This window comes from Aethalodelphis obliquidens, unplaced genomic scaffold (assembly GCF_003676395.1).
Source record: "Aethalodelphis obliquidens isolate GAN/ISIS:26980383/991018 unplaced genomic scaffold, ASM367639v1 scaffold13, whole genome shotgun sequence".
Lineage (NCBI taxonomy): Eukaryota > Metazoa > Chordata > Mammalia > Artiodactyla > Delphinidae > Aethalodelphis > Aethalodelphis obliquidens.
This window is the reverse complement of record NW_020837957.1, coordinates 32,617,269-32,634,627: the sequence shown is the minus strand read 5'-3', so window position 1 is coordinate 32,634,627 and position 17,359 is coordinate 32,617,269. Positions and strand designations below refer to the sequence as shown.

Sequence of the window (17,359 nt, the reverse complement as noted above, 5' to 3'; positions counted from 1 at the left end):
GGGCAAATCTTTTGGGGGGGGAGGAAATGAAAGAGGTGCTAGACAGGAAAGAAAAATGTTTGATTTAATTTGAAGGGACAGCAGTGGTTTATTGCTGGCTATGCACTCAATCCACCAGCACCTTCAGTTTTCAGGTCAGATACAGTATCAACCTTATCGCACACAACAAACTCATCTCCTGGGCCATGCTTTTTACTCTGTGTGTCTACCAGCAGCTACCATTGGCTTTCATTTAACTATGAAATAAACTACTATTTCTCTGGAATGGCCTATTGGTAGACTGAGATTTGGGTAGTAAATAACATTAAACTATAAATTTCCCCCTTATGGAATTGAGATGAAAAGCTTTCCTGTAGTGGGGTGAAAGCTATCAGATTTGCTTCATTTGTAGTTTGAAAGCATTTTAACCAACTATTCATATTCTTTTCAAAATGTTGGCAATTATTTCCTAACTAGTTGATACATGCATGTTATAGAACATTTGGAAAATAAGGAAATAATTTTTAAAAACCCAGAATATCCACAATCCCACCACCAGAAATGATTACTGTTCAGATTATATAGTTTATATATTTTTATAAAACTTAAATCATACTATACACAGTGTTTTATGTCCTGCTAGTTTATTTAACACTGTATTTTGACTACAATCTGTTACCACATTTTTCAAATGTTTGTTTTAATGGCTGCATTTTGTTCTGTCATTTTTTCATGTCTTAAAGTAAAACTGGATTATTCATTCTGTTGGCATTTTGATATTCCTCCACCCTTTCTGTTTCTCTCTTATCTTTTTTTTGCACTGACCATTTTTGTACATCAAGCCTTTATTTGCATGTCTTAGTATTTTCTTATGATAGATTCAAAACTGTTTTTTAGAATTAGGCACCAGTTTCTACCAAATTTCTACGAAAAGAGCATAACAAATCTCATCTTTAACCTTGCCATATAGTGTAATTTTCTTAAACCCTTTACTTTTTAGTAGAGGAGAAATCATATCTCATTGTTTTAACTTGCAGCTCTTAAATTACTAGGGGATTTAAGATTTTTGGTGCTTATATACTATGTTTTTTGTTATCCCAATTTTTGTTACCCTTTGTTTATGCTTCTATTGAAAAGTTAATATGTTCCTCATTAAAACTGAGAAATGTCTTTATGTAGAAAAGACATTTTATTTGTTAAAATATTCTTCTAGCTAATCACTTGGCATTTAATTTGTTTATAATATTTTTGAAGTGTAAAACTAGCTGAATTTTTGTGGTAAAACACTTTTTTTTCCTTTGAAATTTTTTAGTCTCCCCCCACCCCCTTAGAAAGACCTTCCATATTCAGGAACTAGATAAACATATATCCATATTTTCTTTTAGGTTTTGTGATGAATATTTTATATTTAGCACTTTAATACACCAGAAATTTATTTTTATTTATGACATGAGGAAAGAATATAACCTGATTTTCCCCTTAACACTGTATGTGAGTATCCATGTTTCTGTATATGTACATGTGCACATGAATGTGTGATTTATGATGTATTCTTAGTTATGTATTAAAGGTATACTCTGAGGTCTGTTACATTGTGTTATGTACATTCTTTTATGTTAATTTGCTTACAGATTTTTTTTCCTCTAAGAACCACATTATCTTAATGATTACAGCTTTCTACTTTCTTTCTAATAGTCAGTAGAAAAAGTTACTCCTCCTTCTAATGACATTTTATAAATTTTTTTACTTAGGTTTGCCAGAACCCAAAAAGGATCACATCTTCCAAGGCCTGACACAGGACCAGGGGTTTTATACATCCAAAGACTTTCTGCCACTTGTAGCCAAAAGCAGTAAAGCAGGTATCACATATTGTCTTCTGTTCCTAATGTTACCTATGTTGTTATGTGTATTATGAATATATATTAAGTCCAGACTCAGTAGGAAATTGTCCAGATCTCCAGTTCATCCTTTTATAACACCAATGTAAAATGAAAAAAAAAAAAAAATCTGACATTACTGTTAGCCAGAATCATCTATTTGTCCATCCTCCCAATCAAACATCATCATAAGGATTTTTCACTGTGTTGTATACAGGTCTAAGCTGCATTATGAAAAGTTGCTTCAAAATAAGAGTGTCCTTAACAAACATCAGAAGATGTTCTTAAAAGAAAAGACAGGAACTTCACTTTGGGAACTGTTTTATTTTTTTGTTTAAAATAGGACAAGTGATCATGTCTTCCATGATTCGTATCCACACCAGCAGAAAGATTCAGTCTCTTCTTGAACCACAGTTTTATGAAATTAAAACAAAACACTTTGATGGATACCCTAATACCTAGTCTCTGTGTGAAATCACTTCACACACCAAAGGAAGAGCAACTGGAAGCTATGCCTGTCCTCTGCTTTGACTGGGCTAGAGTCATCATCTTAGTGTTAAAGAAGCTATAGTATATTCCCTAAAACCCGATAGTCAAACTCCTTTAAATATATATTTTTAAAGAATTCTGAACTTCAGATATTCTAACATCAGTTACATATGGAAAAGATAAGAATCTACATTTATTCTCCTAAAATTGAAAAATATTAGAAACTTTCTCTCTTATATCAATCTGTAGAACTTTACAGCTAAAGTTGTGTAACATCTTCATCCTCTTCCTTCCAAGAGAACACGATGCTTGCTAGGGAAGATCATTGTACACATAGCATGTATTTGAGAATTACAAAAGGCTAATTATGTAATCCCAAATACAAACTCTTTCAAGCAAAATGATTATGCTATCTGTGGTGCCATTTCAAAAATTATAGTAATTTATCTTGTCAACAGTTTTATTTAATCCAATAATACAGTGCTACCTAATACATAATGAACACCTGCATTTTACTTTTTAAAGAATCTTCATGTGGACATCAAATATTCATATAAATGCTGTTGAGAAATGTTCACTTGGAGAGTCATATTTCTTTTATTGCTCAGTTTTACAAACAAAACCAGGAAAAAAGCAGTAAAAGGGAGAAAGTTTTATTTTAACTATTTCAAGAAAATAGTTCTCAGAAATTCTTCAGTTACATAAAGGGAACGTATTCAGCATGTTAATTTTCAAAATTTACTAAATATACTATACAGCAGGGCTATATGTTAGAAATCTTATAAGATGATTTCTAAATAAAAGGTTTTAATGAAATATTGCAAATTATTAACTCAGATCACAAGGATCACTTTTTTTCTTCTAACAAACAAATTTAATGACAATAAGTTAAAAATACATATCACAACTTTGACAGAGTTTAAATTGATTGATTCCAGTTTATTATGACCCAAACTCTTCAAAATGTGTTATAGCTATCCTTCTAGAAGGAAAAAAAGAAGTTAAAGGTATTGACTATGAAATTACATGTATGAGCATATTTTTAAAGTGGGAATAAAACTGTCTTTCAATGAAGCAGAATAATTTGATAGTGACACTCCATCCTCGAAAACTGCAAGATGCAATTTTACACTGCTTTGAGTACAAGTATCTTTTGAGCTGTCATGCAGAAATGGTTTCTCTACTTGAAAATGGGGTTTTCCTTTCATCATTCAGGAATGTGTGCCTGTCACTCTCCATTGCCATCGATACGGGGAGCCGTGATTGTACTCGGAGCTGGAGACACAGCTTTCGACTGTGCAACATCTGCTTTACGTTGTGGAGCCCGCCGAGTGTTCATCGTCTTCAGAAAAGGCTTTGTTCATATAAGAGCTGTCCCTGAGGAGGTAAAATGGAACCATCAGAAAATATGGAGTTGTCATGCAACAAATTTTAGAAGATGTAAAACTGTTAATATGCAGTCTCCTAGTTTAAATCATTAGAATGTTCTTCAGATTGTGAGATGCACATTTAAAAATTTCTGGGTTACCCATAGTTGCTTTTTCTAGTACAGACATTCAAAGTAAAAGAAAATTATTTTATAATACTGATTTGGAGACAATGAGAAGTTTATCTTTGTCAATACACAAGTGCTTCTTGTGTATTGTATTCTCAGGGTTAATATCTTTGAAAGGTACTGTATTTAACTAGTAACAGTGGAATGTGCTAAGTCTTGCATATCCAAATACTAGATACTCTTCACAAAATATATGGATATTAATTAGGAGAATGTGGTAATTAGAGACATTCGGAATTTTCCATAAGTCACATTTACAAGCTGCATTCAAAGATATCTATATCTATATCTATCTCTATCTATATATAGATATAGATATATATAATACTTATAGTTAATTCATTCTGCTATGAAGGCAGTAGAATGAAGAGATTTCCATTTATTTCTTAAAAGAGCTCTAATGTAAGCATTACTTAGAATTAATAATTAGTTAACTTACTAAAAATGACAGATTTAAAATCATTTCATTCTAACAGGTGACTGGTGACTAATCTTGGGTGAAACATCAGCTGGGTACATGTACCACAGACTTCTCAAATTTTAACGTTAAGGAAGATAATGCCTTATAAAGGGTATTAGTTCTGAGAACAAGAACCAAATGTATTTATAGAAAGATAAATTACTCATTTTATCCAAATCAGTATTATGAATTTGATTTGCTTTAGAATGCCTGAACATATTTGGAGTCTCTATTCTAGGAAAGAATTATAACTGTAGTCAATAGGTAATTTGTCACATATAGACTAAGCACATTACAGATCAATCTCACTAAAATATCAGAGTCACCACTGGTTCATGACTGAATTAAAAATGTCAACTTTATTCTCCAGGTTTTTCTCCATCCACTCTACCCTTTCAGACTTTTCCAAAATCCAAGGTGGAGATAGTCTTGTAATCATAGGAGCTTTTTTCTGGAGCACCATTTATTTTACTTATTATTTGTTTATTTAATTTATTTTTTAAAACATCTTTATTGGAGTATAATTGCTTTACAATGGTGTGTTAGTTTCTGCTTTATAACAAAGTGAATCAGTTATACATATACATATGTCCCCATATCTCTTCCCTCTTGCGTCTCCCTCCCTCCCACACTCCCTATCCCACCCCTCTAGGTGGTCACAAAGCACAGAGCTGATCTCCCTGTGCTATGCGGCTGCTTCCCACTAGCTATCGATTTTACATTTGGTAGTGTATATATATGTCTATGCCACTCTCTCACTTTATCCCAGCTTACCCTTCCCCCTCCCTGTGTCCTCAAGTCCATCCTCTAGTAGGTCTGCATCTTTATTCCTGTCTTGCCCCTAGGTTCTTCTGACCATTTTCTTTTTTTTTTAGATTCCATATATATGTGTTAGCATACGGTATTTGTTTTTCTCTTTCTGACTTACTTCACTCTGTATGACAGTCTCTAGGTCCATCCACCTCACTACAAATAACTCAGTTTCGTTCCTTTTTATGGCTGAGTAATATTCCATTGTATATATGTGCCACATCTTCTTTATCCATTCATCTGTTGATGGACACTTAGGTTGCTTCCATGTCCTGGCTATTGTAAATAGAGCTGCAATGAACATTTTGGTATATGACTCTTTGTGAATTATGGTTTTCTCAGGGTATATGCCCAGTAGTGGGATTGCTGGGTCATATGGTATTTCTATTTTTAGTTTTTTAAGGAACCTCCATACTGTTCTCCATAGTGGCTGTATCAATTTCCATTCCCACCAACAGTGCAAGAGAGTTCCCTTTTCTCCACACCCTCTCTGGAGCACCATTTTAGGCATCAGTTAGTACAAACTTATCATGGTACAAATAAAAGGAAAACAGCCATACTGGAGTAAAGTGACTTGCCTAAGATAAAAAAAACAGAAGCTAATTTGATTCATCTTTGTATCCTCATGCATAGCATAGGACCTCAGCAAAGAATAAGTGCTTGAGCAATATGTTTTGAACTAAATATTTTAAATCTTATTTTTCTAAATCTAAAGTCAGAGAAGTTTTCATTATGAAAGGCTGCATCTTGAAAGTTGGAAGGGAAGACACCCCTGAATGGCAATGTCAGTTTACTTCATGCTTTATATTATAGCCATCATCCATTGGCAAGGGTCACTAGAAATGAGTAGTGGCTATTTCTTCTGCATAAGTAGAACACACATAGACACACAAAATGAGACCAGATAATTAATTACTTGAGAAGGTAGAAGTTTTGTTTGCTTGTTTGTTTTTTTGTTTGTTTAATCAACCTACATTTATTGAGCATCCACTGTGTATCAAGCACTGCTTTAGGCAATTGGAATACAGCAGTGAACACGTCAGGTAAAAATTCTTGCCCTCATGGAGCTCATACCTGGTAAGGAAATACACTCAACCAAACAAATAAATTGTCACATAAATGTATGTTGAACAGTGGTTAATGCAATGGAGAAAATAGTTGAAATAGGAGTAAACAAAGTGTGAATTTGGGGAGAGGCTATGGTGGAAGAGGAGACAGGACTTGCCATTTTATTTTATTTATTTATTTATTTATTTTTTTGCGGTGCACAGGCCTCTCACTGTTGTGGCCTCTCCCGTTGCGGAGCACAAGCTCCGGATGCGCAGGCTCAGCGGCCATGGCTCACGGGCCCAGCCGCTCTGCGGCATGTGGGATCTTCCCAGACCGGGAACCCGTGTCCCCTGCATCAGCAGGCGGACTCTCAACCACTGCGCCACAAGGGAAGCCCAGGACTTGCCATTTTAAATGGGATGGCCCAGGAATGCCTCTCTAATATGATGACTTTGGGGATAGAGATGAAAACATTGAGGGAATGTAGACATTTGGGAGAAAAAGGTTCCATGTCAAGGTAAATGCATTCACCCTTGACTGAGGAAGGCTGTTGGACTTCTAGGAATAGAAAAAAAAAGTCAGCGTAACTGGAACAGAGTATGAGAGGATAGTATGTGGCGGTATGTGGTGAGGTCTTGTAAGTGTTCATAAGGTCTTTAGTTTTTACTGAGTGAAAGAGGAAACAACTGAACTGTTTTGAGCAGACAAACATCAAGATCTGAGTTAAATTTTAAAAGGACCGCTCTACTGATAATTGACTAAGGGGATTGGGTCAGAAGCAGGGAGGCTATTCAGGGGCTAACTGTTAAAGCGGCTGCATTATAGGAAGGAAAGGATCAGAGTCCAGGCATGGCTCAGTCAGAAGGCCAAAGCTTGGTGGGATGAAGTGTGTTTATCAAAGTATTGGGAGGAAGCAGTGGGTTGGTGGGATAACTTGTCGTATGCCTGCAGTTGAGCTTAGTGGAACTCAAGCGGATCTGGGGCTTAATAAAAACTAGAAGAACAAATGTTTGGATGCTTATTATTAGCTTACAAGAAACTAAAATGTTTACATGGTCTTAAAACTACTGAGCTGTGAGCTCTATGAGAACGGTGCCATGATCATCACTTTTTTCTTCCCCTGCCTAGCACAATGGATTCCACATAAAAAGTGTTCAACAAATAATTGTGGAATAAATGTTTTCTGGAGAGAATAAGCATCCAGGGCTTCTAGCATTAAAAAGGCTCATAGTTTCCAAGTTAGATAAATGTAATTACTTGATTTGGTATACATCAAAGAGGCCCAAGACATGGTAGTGCTAACACTTATGAAACTGGTAAGTCAATATCTTCTACTTCAAGATACAGGTTTTGAAAGAATGTTCTCAGACAAATTTTCAACCTATACGAAGAATTTAATATCAAACCCAATTTCTTGGTATTTCTTCTATTCCTCCTATGCTTTTTACCCCCAGTACACACAAACTGCAATCACACTGGTTTCTTTGAAGTCAATGAAGATTGATAAAGTTTTTCTCAAATATGTATATTGTTTATTGGGCTTTGGCTCTTTGATGGAATTTGGAAATAACATATTTTGTCTGTTGGTAAAAGGCCTCTCTGTCAGGCATGCCAGCATGTATGTATCCAAAGCTGTGGTCTAATTCTCAAATGATTTTTGAAGGGGGAGGCAAATACAGAACAATATAAAGTTTTCCCATCATTTAGTGGCAAATATGAATTATTACATAGGCCAGTTAGACTTAACAAGGAATTGTTACATGGTTAGTAACAAAGAACCATATAATTAGATCCAGAAATGTTTTAATCTACTAAGTTAGGAGGCACTACTAATAGATTCTGCAGTGACAAGCGCATCCCATTTCTCTAATGCAGTGGTTTTCTTACTTCAGTGTGCATCAAAATCGCCTGGAGGGCTTGTTCAACACAACTTGCTGGGCCCTAGTCCCAATTTCTGATTTAGTAGCTGTGGGATGGGCCTGAGAATTTGCATTTTTAACAAGTTCACTGGTGATGCTGAGGCTGCTGATCCACTGCTCTAGTGTATCATCAATGTAGTTTGCAGCTGTCTAATTAGAGCCATAAGCAGTGTGCTGTTTGGGGGCACTTTCCATCTTAGTTAAGAAAGCATTAATGCTACAGGATATAAGGTTTGATGAAATGAAGATATGGAGGCATCATCAGCATATTGATGTAATTCTGATTCCAAATGTCTTTCAGTCTCCCTTGTGGCCTCACACACATGCTAAATAGGATGCTACTGACAAACTAGCACTGCTCAGCCATGGGTCCTTAGGGAAACCAGCCAATCATTCAGCACTGTCCTCTAAGAAGATGAGGGAAAATCTGTTAATAATTCCCTCCAGAACTTTCTGCAAGCTTAAATAGGTGAGATTAAATTTCACAGGATAACAGAATCCCCAAAAATGCTGGTATTAAAAGTTGTTGACAGATCAGATAGAACTGCAAGAATGCTTTAGGCAGTTGGGAATCCCTAGAAGGAGGCATGAAGGTCAGGACTCAATAGACCCTCTTGAGTTGATAAATTTAAAGGATAAGGTTAGGGAAGGACTTTGTAGTTCTTATTAATTATTACTGAGAAGAATATGATACAAAATTATTTTAATAGCATAGTCCCACACACAGAGAACATATCAAGAATCTATTGTTCACATAGTCAATTTCCCAATGGCAGCAAAACATGACAGGTCTTTAATTTTGCTATATTTTAAATGGGCTCTCTATTTTACTCCCTAGCACCCCTTGGCTTCCCCCCGTTTATCTGCCAAAATGATAACTGATTTAACTTTGATAATGCCTGTTTCTATGTATTTTAGCTATTCAGAAGGTCAACTATTTTGGTAATGCTACTTTATTATTTTTAATAATAAAATAACAGAACCAGATTGCCTGGTCTGTTAGTCAAAAATTTCTTCAACTGTTACTACAACTCTGAAATAACACATCTTAGTGTGAAAAAATGTACCTTTTGATTGAATCCTTCTGGTACCACACAGCATGCCCCATAATAGATCATTCATGTGGCATGATCCGTAGGTCTCCCCTCAGATATTTTTAATATCAAATGATCATGTTAAAGCTACATCCGTAGATACTTTCATCATCTAAATACGGCTAGCTAAACATGCATTTTCCTACCAGTAGCTAATGTTTTCTAGTTTTTTAGTTATGAGAGATATGACCGTGGGACTATTTTTAGAAAATAAACTTTATAAGCTGGCAAATTTAATTTTACTTAGTAAGCAGCTCTTCAATATTTGTCACCTGCACATCATTTCGGTTGACGTTCTCCACGGAAGGTGATCAAAGACCTGTTAGCATGGTTGGAGATATGAAGGTACCTGCAAACAAACACACACACACAATTGTCCCCAGGAACACAAAGTTAATTAATGGTAGTTAATGACTCCCTTGGTACTAAGATATTAAGTATGCCTTTAATAATTTATGATGATGTGGGAATGACATTCCAAGGATCTGTATGTGTTTACATTTTGAAAAGCCTGACATTTCAGTGTAGTATGAGAGGTAGAATGGAACAGTCAAAAAGGAATTAACTAAAAGTTGAAGTACTTGGTTCTAGGTTATATATTCTAGTCTGATGTGCCCATCTGTAAAATAAGTGTTATAACTATGCTTCTCAGAGTTTCTTCTATTTTCCCAAGTTCTGTATTTTGAACATTTAGAGAAAGATCTGTGAATGATATGGAATCTGGACAGGAAGGCTTTATCTCTCCATGGAGTGAGAGCAACTCTGTACTGAAAATTTTAGCAATATCTATAAATATTACACTTGAAACGAGTTGCAATTAATGTTTCCTCAGTCAGTTGGTGAGGTAAAATCTGCTGCACTCAAGACATGGGTATCAAAGAAGCTGCCAGGTGTGGTTGTCAGAATTCTGCACTACATGTGATAATTCAGATGGTGAGTGGAAAAAAAGGACTCTAAATAGGCCAGGAGCCAACAGATCCTGTGCCCATTCAAGATTATATATTCTAAATGCTTAATTATTTTCAAAAATCCCAAGGGGGTGGCTGCATTGTGTTGACTTAGGAATATCTGTAGAGCTAAAAACGATGTACCTTTTTTTACCAACTTTCCAATGTACATATATATACTATATATATGAAAAATATATATATACACACAGATTCATTAACAGTGAACATTTTAAACTGGTATCAAGTCACTATCAAATCTTATTAAATAATGATATTTTGTTATTACTCTATTAAACTTTATGTTGCTATTACTCTGTTAACTTTTATGTGAAATTTAGAAGCGCCTCTCTCATTAATAATATTCATCTCAGCTTTCCAATATCTTCTTTTCTTTTATATAAATTGAAAATATTAAAAATTAATTTGTATAATTTTTTAAACACATGTTCAACATGCACACAATTTAAAAGATAAAAATAAATGAAAACCACGCATGGATTAATGCAAAAACCAAAAAAAATTGTCATTCTTTTTAAAGTGATTTTTTTTCTCTTAAGAGGTGAGCTCATCCTTCAAGGTCTGCTCTAAATGTCATTTTCTCTTTGAAGGCTTCCTTAATCCCATTCTAATTAGCCTCTCCCTCCTGTGAGACCTTATAGCTCTTTATGCTTCCTATATTAGAGCACTTACCGCATAGGGTAGTTATTACTTTATACTCATCCCACAAATTAAAGTGCAGTCTCCTTCAAATGGATTGGCTCATTCAACTTGGGTCTGACTGAAAGTATAGAATAGTGCTTGATCCAAGACAACAGATCAATGAAGCACGTTGAATAAAATATTTTAGGGACATTGAAAACCTTATAGGAAGACTTTAAATGAATATGAAATGTTCAAAGTATATAATTTATATTTATGTATATACATATACCTCAAAATTACTTCTGATAGCTTTTAAATAAGTAGTTACTTTTATTTAATTATTTATATTTTAATTTTTTTTAATGTATTATATTACAATATCAACCTAGTATTAAAAGTAGATTGAAAAATGTTAATTGTCCCTGGTCTTCAGTCTCTTAAAAAATAGCTGAGAATTTTTTTAAAAAAAAGGAAAAAAAGAAATTCAACCCATCAATGTATGAAACCAATGGAAAAATGAATAAAAAGTTGTAGAATCAGAGAGGATTAGTGAGTTGCATAAAACAGAGGATCCTGATTTGTACAGAATTTATATGAAGAGGCATTTCAAGATGGAAGAAGGTACTGCAAAGGCACCAAAGTTATGCAGAAGGTAATTGTGTGAGATACTCCAACATTAGCCAGGAATGCTTGACTGTAGCAAAATCTAACATGAGGAACAAGAAGAGCTATAGTCAGATTTAAGAAAATGTTGTCAATCATAAGTGAGTAATGTTTAAAAATACCCTCTTCTTGTTAGAAAAGATGTATTTTATGATACCTGTGCAAAGGCATTTTAAGCCTATAAATTATGTAGGCATTGCATTTCTGGTTTGTGCAGCTCAATCACGACACAATATAGTTAAGGGGCAACTATATCAAATGTGTAGTACAACTCTCATGTGAAGAAATGTTTCCTTCTGTTCAAGATTCTTCCATTTTAAAAGCTTAAAATTAAAAGAAGCCAAATGCTTGTAACACCATAGGAGGTACTAAAAGAAGGAAACTCAACTTGTGGTTTCAGCAAACTCTTTCGCCCAAGAAAAGAATAATTGAAGAATTAGCTTGTAGGTCCAGAGAGTGGTAAGCATATCAAAATTGCTCTGCATTCCACCACAGACTGTGAGTCTGTATAAACCGAAAAGTACAAAATACATTAGGAAGTATTTAGTAAATTAAAGATGAGATCAAGAGTGGATTGTCAGAGTTTACTGACTCTTTATCTTCCTTCGTCTCCTTGGTAACCAAAATAACCAGAAGATTGCATTGTGAAATCAAACTCACATGAATTAGAGATATAACTTGCATCGAGCTTTATAAATAATTTCAAGGATATAAGTAAACATGAAGTGTGGGGTAAACAAGAGGAGGTGCAAGACCGCTAGTACAGTTCTCCAGGTCCCATCCTGCTGCATCAGGGTGTGCTTTTGTTCAGAATAATGTAGGGTCTCTAAGTAACGTTTGTAGCTCCATCACTTACACAAAAAGAAGCTGTTTTAACTATAAAGCAACTCCAGTTTATACTCAGATAGTTACATAGTTTATTTGACTCTTTAGAGAGAACCTTGCTGTATAAATCCATATTTCCCAGGTTTTGTTTACCATAGCAATCCTAGACTAGCAGGTATATCTTGCCAAAAGCTTTACGCAGATAAGGTCTCTCCCACTTGCAAATGCTGGTAGTTTGTTTTCCATTAACATGTTTACAAGGGGATTTAACCAGGTCACTTTTCTTTCTTTCTTGAGATTAATTTTCTTACCATCCTACATCTTCCCTTACCAAAGGAAGATAATCTATTCCATACCAGGATTTCTCAGTAACTAATTCCTACTCATCCTTCAAGATTAGTTTATGCTGTATCTTTTCCAGGCTGACCTTTCTTGACCTGCACAACTGCTGTGTAAAATGCCCTTTTATCTGTCATTAGAACAGAAGGTGTTTATATGTTATCACACAATATAATTGCAGATTTGTCTGCCTCTATGAGATTTTTGAAAGTAGGGATTATTTTATTAACTGCAGCACCTAGCACCATTTTTGTACATAATAAGTACTTAATAAATATATGGTAAATTTATAAATTAATTGGACTCATTATGTAGTATGAATAAATTTAACAGTGATGAAATAAAAGATAATATTGTCCAGGATTATCACTGGCCAAAGCAGACTACCAGACAGTTTTGATTTGAAATACCATCTCTGAGGTCCTCATGTTCATACAGAATTGATAAATTGTTAAATGTCTAGCTATTAGAGGATAATCTTTACAAAGAATATAGTTTCTTCATATCGTTTCTCAAACTTTGGCAGCTAGAGTTTAATGTATGCTAGTTTTGAATTCTGCTAATTATGGTTTATAACCTATGCTTACTTTGCCTATATGCAATCTAAAAATGAGTTGACATCATGCTTTTAATTATAGTAAATTAAGTTGTTTCATAATTTCCACAGTATGATGCCTGTAATATTAATCAGACCAAATCATCATATTACATAAAGTTAATCATTAAAATGATGATCATTATTGCATGTTATAGCACTCTATTTTTATTTCACTCTGCATCAACCACATATTATCCCTGAATATGGACGTAAAAATCAAAGCTAAGAAGTGTTTTTTTTTCACTTTCCTCATACAGTATGAAAAGAAAGTAACAATTTGATTTACTGAACCTCAAAAATGGAACCTTATAGATGCTTTTGTCTTTTATTCCCTTGAGTAATTATTGGTGGAGAAAAAGACAAGAGATATTTGTATGTTTGCTTGATATACCAGTTGTTCCTCATGAGAACAGGCTCCATCAAACAAGAAATAAATATGTGTGCCATGAACAGGAGTGTCCATATACCAAACTCTGAGCTGCTGATTATTAATGATCATTAACAAACATTAGGTATTAAAAGGCACTAACACTGACATCTGTGAACTAATTAGCCCAGAAGGCTGATTAATTTGAACAATAAAATATTAAGACCCACTGCATGAGGTTAGACCACTGGTCACTTTGGTCCATCATTTTCATATGGCAGTGTAACTGACAACTGAGGAGAAGTACCATTTGCTTTCTGATTTCAAACTCACAACATAGGATGCTCTGGTCAGGTAGCATGTCTTTTGCATGCTCTGTGTTCCTTGCTTTGGGATGGATGTTTAGTAACTGTTTACTCCACATACTACTAATTGGTTTTCCTTTTGTTAGCTTGAATGTCCTCTAGGTTTTCATATTAGTCATTCATTTTGGTAAACAAAATGTTATTCAGTGTCTACTGTGTGCCAGTTATTTTGATAGATACTGATACGGCTGAAATTCACTTGATAACCTTCCATGTGGCATATCAGCTGGAGTATATCATGATTTGCCAGGCATCTGTCTGAATGTTCATTTGTTTGTGCTCATCATTTGTTAAATATTTGAATGTCACTCCTGGACACTGGGGATAGAAAGTTAGTAAGATATTCTTTCTGTACTTAAAGAGTTTTTTTTGAAGTTTACTGTCTAACAAATAAATGTATTTAAATTCTATTTAATTTTCCACCTTTATATCTTGAGATGATATGTTTTATGTTTCTACTATTTGCTTTATGAAGTAGTACTTCTTTGTTCTAAACTCATCCTTCCTCTGGATTCAAGGAGTCTCCATTAACTAATTTACAATATTGGGTTCATAAGTCCATCACTTGGTTCCTGTATTTCATGATTATATAGTACCTCTAAACTTACTTAGACTAGGAAGCTTGGATTTCCTCTTCCCACTGAAGGCAGCCTTTATCCAGCCAACTCCTTACCTTTAATTTGCCTTTAGCTAGATCCTTTCCTGTTCTAATTCGCCTTGTTTTGAGAGTCAACAACTGGAACCATACAAAGTCTCATTATTTCAAATATACCACAATTTCTGCCTTTGAATAAAACTGAATACCACAGGATTTTGTTCTAGCCATATCAGGATTTTAGCTAAGCTTTGCCATCTCTTAATATACCTTTGGTTTCTCTGATCCTCAGTTTATCTTCTGTAGGAAGGAAATAATACTTCTTCCCACAAAGTGTTGGTTGTGAGGCCAGCAAGCAGCAGAGTGCCAGAGGTCGGTTGATAAATCTGTAAATCATGATGATATCCAGGGTGTTATTGGCTTTTTGAGCCACAACAGGGAGAAAAACTTGGTTTGAAGAAATACTTAAAAAAATAACTAATATATAGGTGTCACATCTCCTGTGTGAAAATTAAAATGAATTATGTATAAAGCACTTAAAGGATAGCTGCTATATAAGTATTTATTATTATTATTTTTGTCTTGTCAGACAGATTTCTTAAACAGTGAAAATAAATTCCTCTGTTGTCCACAAATAATGCAAAGGATATTTCACTTAACATATGGCTTCACTTACTTTCAATTCTCATTTTCCTAATATTCCCCTATTGACTAAGATATATCTTATTATCTCAGTTCTTTTTTCAATATAATGTCAATACTTTCCAAATAATTACATATGTTCGTCATGTCTTTCTATCTTTCCTTTAAAAGTTTTTTCCCCTCTTTTATGTAAAATGAAAAATCTAGGTACCTAATAGCAAAATAGCAGGAAGGAGTGTGATTTGTGTCTGCTGCCCAATAGTCTCATCTTAAATGTTTGAGAAAGTAAATAACATTGCAAGTTTCAAAAGCAGAATTTTAGGGCTTCCCTGGTGGCACAGTGGTTGAGAGTCCTCCTGCCGATGCAGGGAACACGGTGCTCGTGCCCCGGTCCGGGAGGATCCCACATGCCACGGAGCGGCTGGGCCCGCGAGCCATGGCCGCTGAGCCTGCGCGTCCGGAGCCTGTGCTCCACAACGGGAGAGGCCACAACAGTGAGAGGTCCGCGTACCGCCAAAAAAAAAAAAAAAAAAAAAAAAAAAGCAGAATTTTAGAATAGTCTTTTTGGGGGCCAATGTATATACCTGCTGACTTCCGTGCACTGTCAGATAGCTGGCATGAATACTAAATATTTGGTATCAACCCTGGCATATATGGAAAATTATGATATGAGCTAAGGATACATTAACATATAGTTTCTTCATGTTCATAACTCTATGTAGGTTTTAGAATATAGGTTTTAGTCAAAAGCCATGGTAAGAGTACTACTAAAGCATGTTCAAGCATAAATCATTTGGTAACCTTATTTTAAATTCTTAAAAGTTTTGATTTGTTTGCAGTGTTCAATTTTTGTTTCTAAACTAAATGCCAGATTTGGCAAAAAGTATGTGAGATTATCTACATATAATAATATATACTGTCTAAGTATTCATAGTTAAGAAGAGTAGAATGGGACAAAACAGGTCCTAAATCAGTCTGAGACATGCTCTCAATATGTGTACAGCCAAGTTCAGGGTTTTATTTCTGCCCTCCACAGAGAGGAGTACTATTATAAATACATATCATGTATTGATTTATTCAAACCATAAACATTTGGCATTGTTATCCAGTCAAGTTTGGCATTATCATTAAAATTTAGCATCACTTGACATTTTTGAAACACAATAACTGGTTTATATTGAGCTATAAGGCACTGCATTATGCAAATGGGACAAAAGTGATACAGAAAACATATCATGGTATGTTTTATTTATTTTTTAATTTGAGGTATTTAAGGAATATTTTGCTTTCCAGACATCGCACATTTTTATTTTGTAGAAATTTAAAGAGTGGTCCAAGTTTCTTGGGGCTTTCCTTTTTTTACCTTTGTTGTTGGGCTACCTTTCTATTGGAGTCATAATCCTATTGCTAAGTGATACTAAATAGATTGAAGAATGATTTGGGGAAAAAGTGAATTCAGAAAAAGACAACTACAAATAAATTGCATTTATTTTCACCTTCTACATGTTAAGTTCTGCTTTAGGTGTTTTACATTTCTGAATTGCCTTAAACAACACCACATACCAATTAGTTAGGTATTGTTATCCCCTTTTTATATATAAGGAACTTGAAGGTCAAAGAGATTCAGCAACTATCCCAAATAAGCAGTGGAAGTGGGTTTCAAAACTGATTCAGTTCCACTTACTTCTGTTTTCCTTCTAAACCATGAGCAGTTTGAGATCCACTGTTCTGTATACTTACCACCCACACTACCCACTTATGTAGTACTTTTGCTATTGCTAACCTCTTAATTTTATAATGCAAAGTAAAATATTGTGTGATAATAGCTTAGGTAGTCCAATTTTTAAGCCATTAAAACCAGTATTCAAAAAATATCCTAAGTAAGATGTCGATTGAAATAGCTTCATGCCAATATTTGGTAATATATTGCATTTCTCAAATTAAAAAAATAATTATCAGCCCTTGAAGGAGTCATTTTAGATTTTTTTTCTAATTACCCCCACACTGTTATTTTAATATACTAGATATTCTGTATATCTGTTTATAAGCTATGGCTCTATGCTTTATGTTATCTAAGAATTTTTCTTCCCCAAGAATCAATTTTGCTCCCTTATGGGCAATATTAGTCTCATGGAGAATA

The 17,359-nt window shown here is 34.5% G+C and overlaps 1 protein-coding gene across 1 annotated transcript in view; it reads left to right on the top strand.

Moving 5' to 3' along the window:
* Positions 1–17,359, top strand: part of DPYD (dihydropyrimidine dehydrogenase) — an 811,158-nt gene that overhangs the window by 348,327 nt on the left and 445,472 nt on the right. The window contains exons 9-10 of the mRNA XM_027114432.1: positions 1,731–1,838; positions 3,561–3,730. Coding sequence (XP_026970233.1) covers positions 1,731–1,838; positions 3,561–3,730 — 278 coding nt within the window. The remainder of the gene's footprint in view (positions 1–1,730; positions 1,839–3,560; positions 3,731–17,359) is intronic.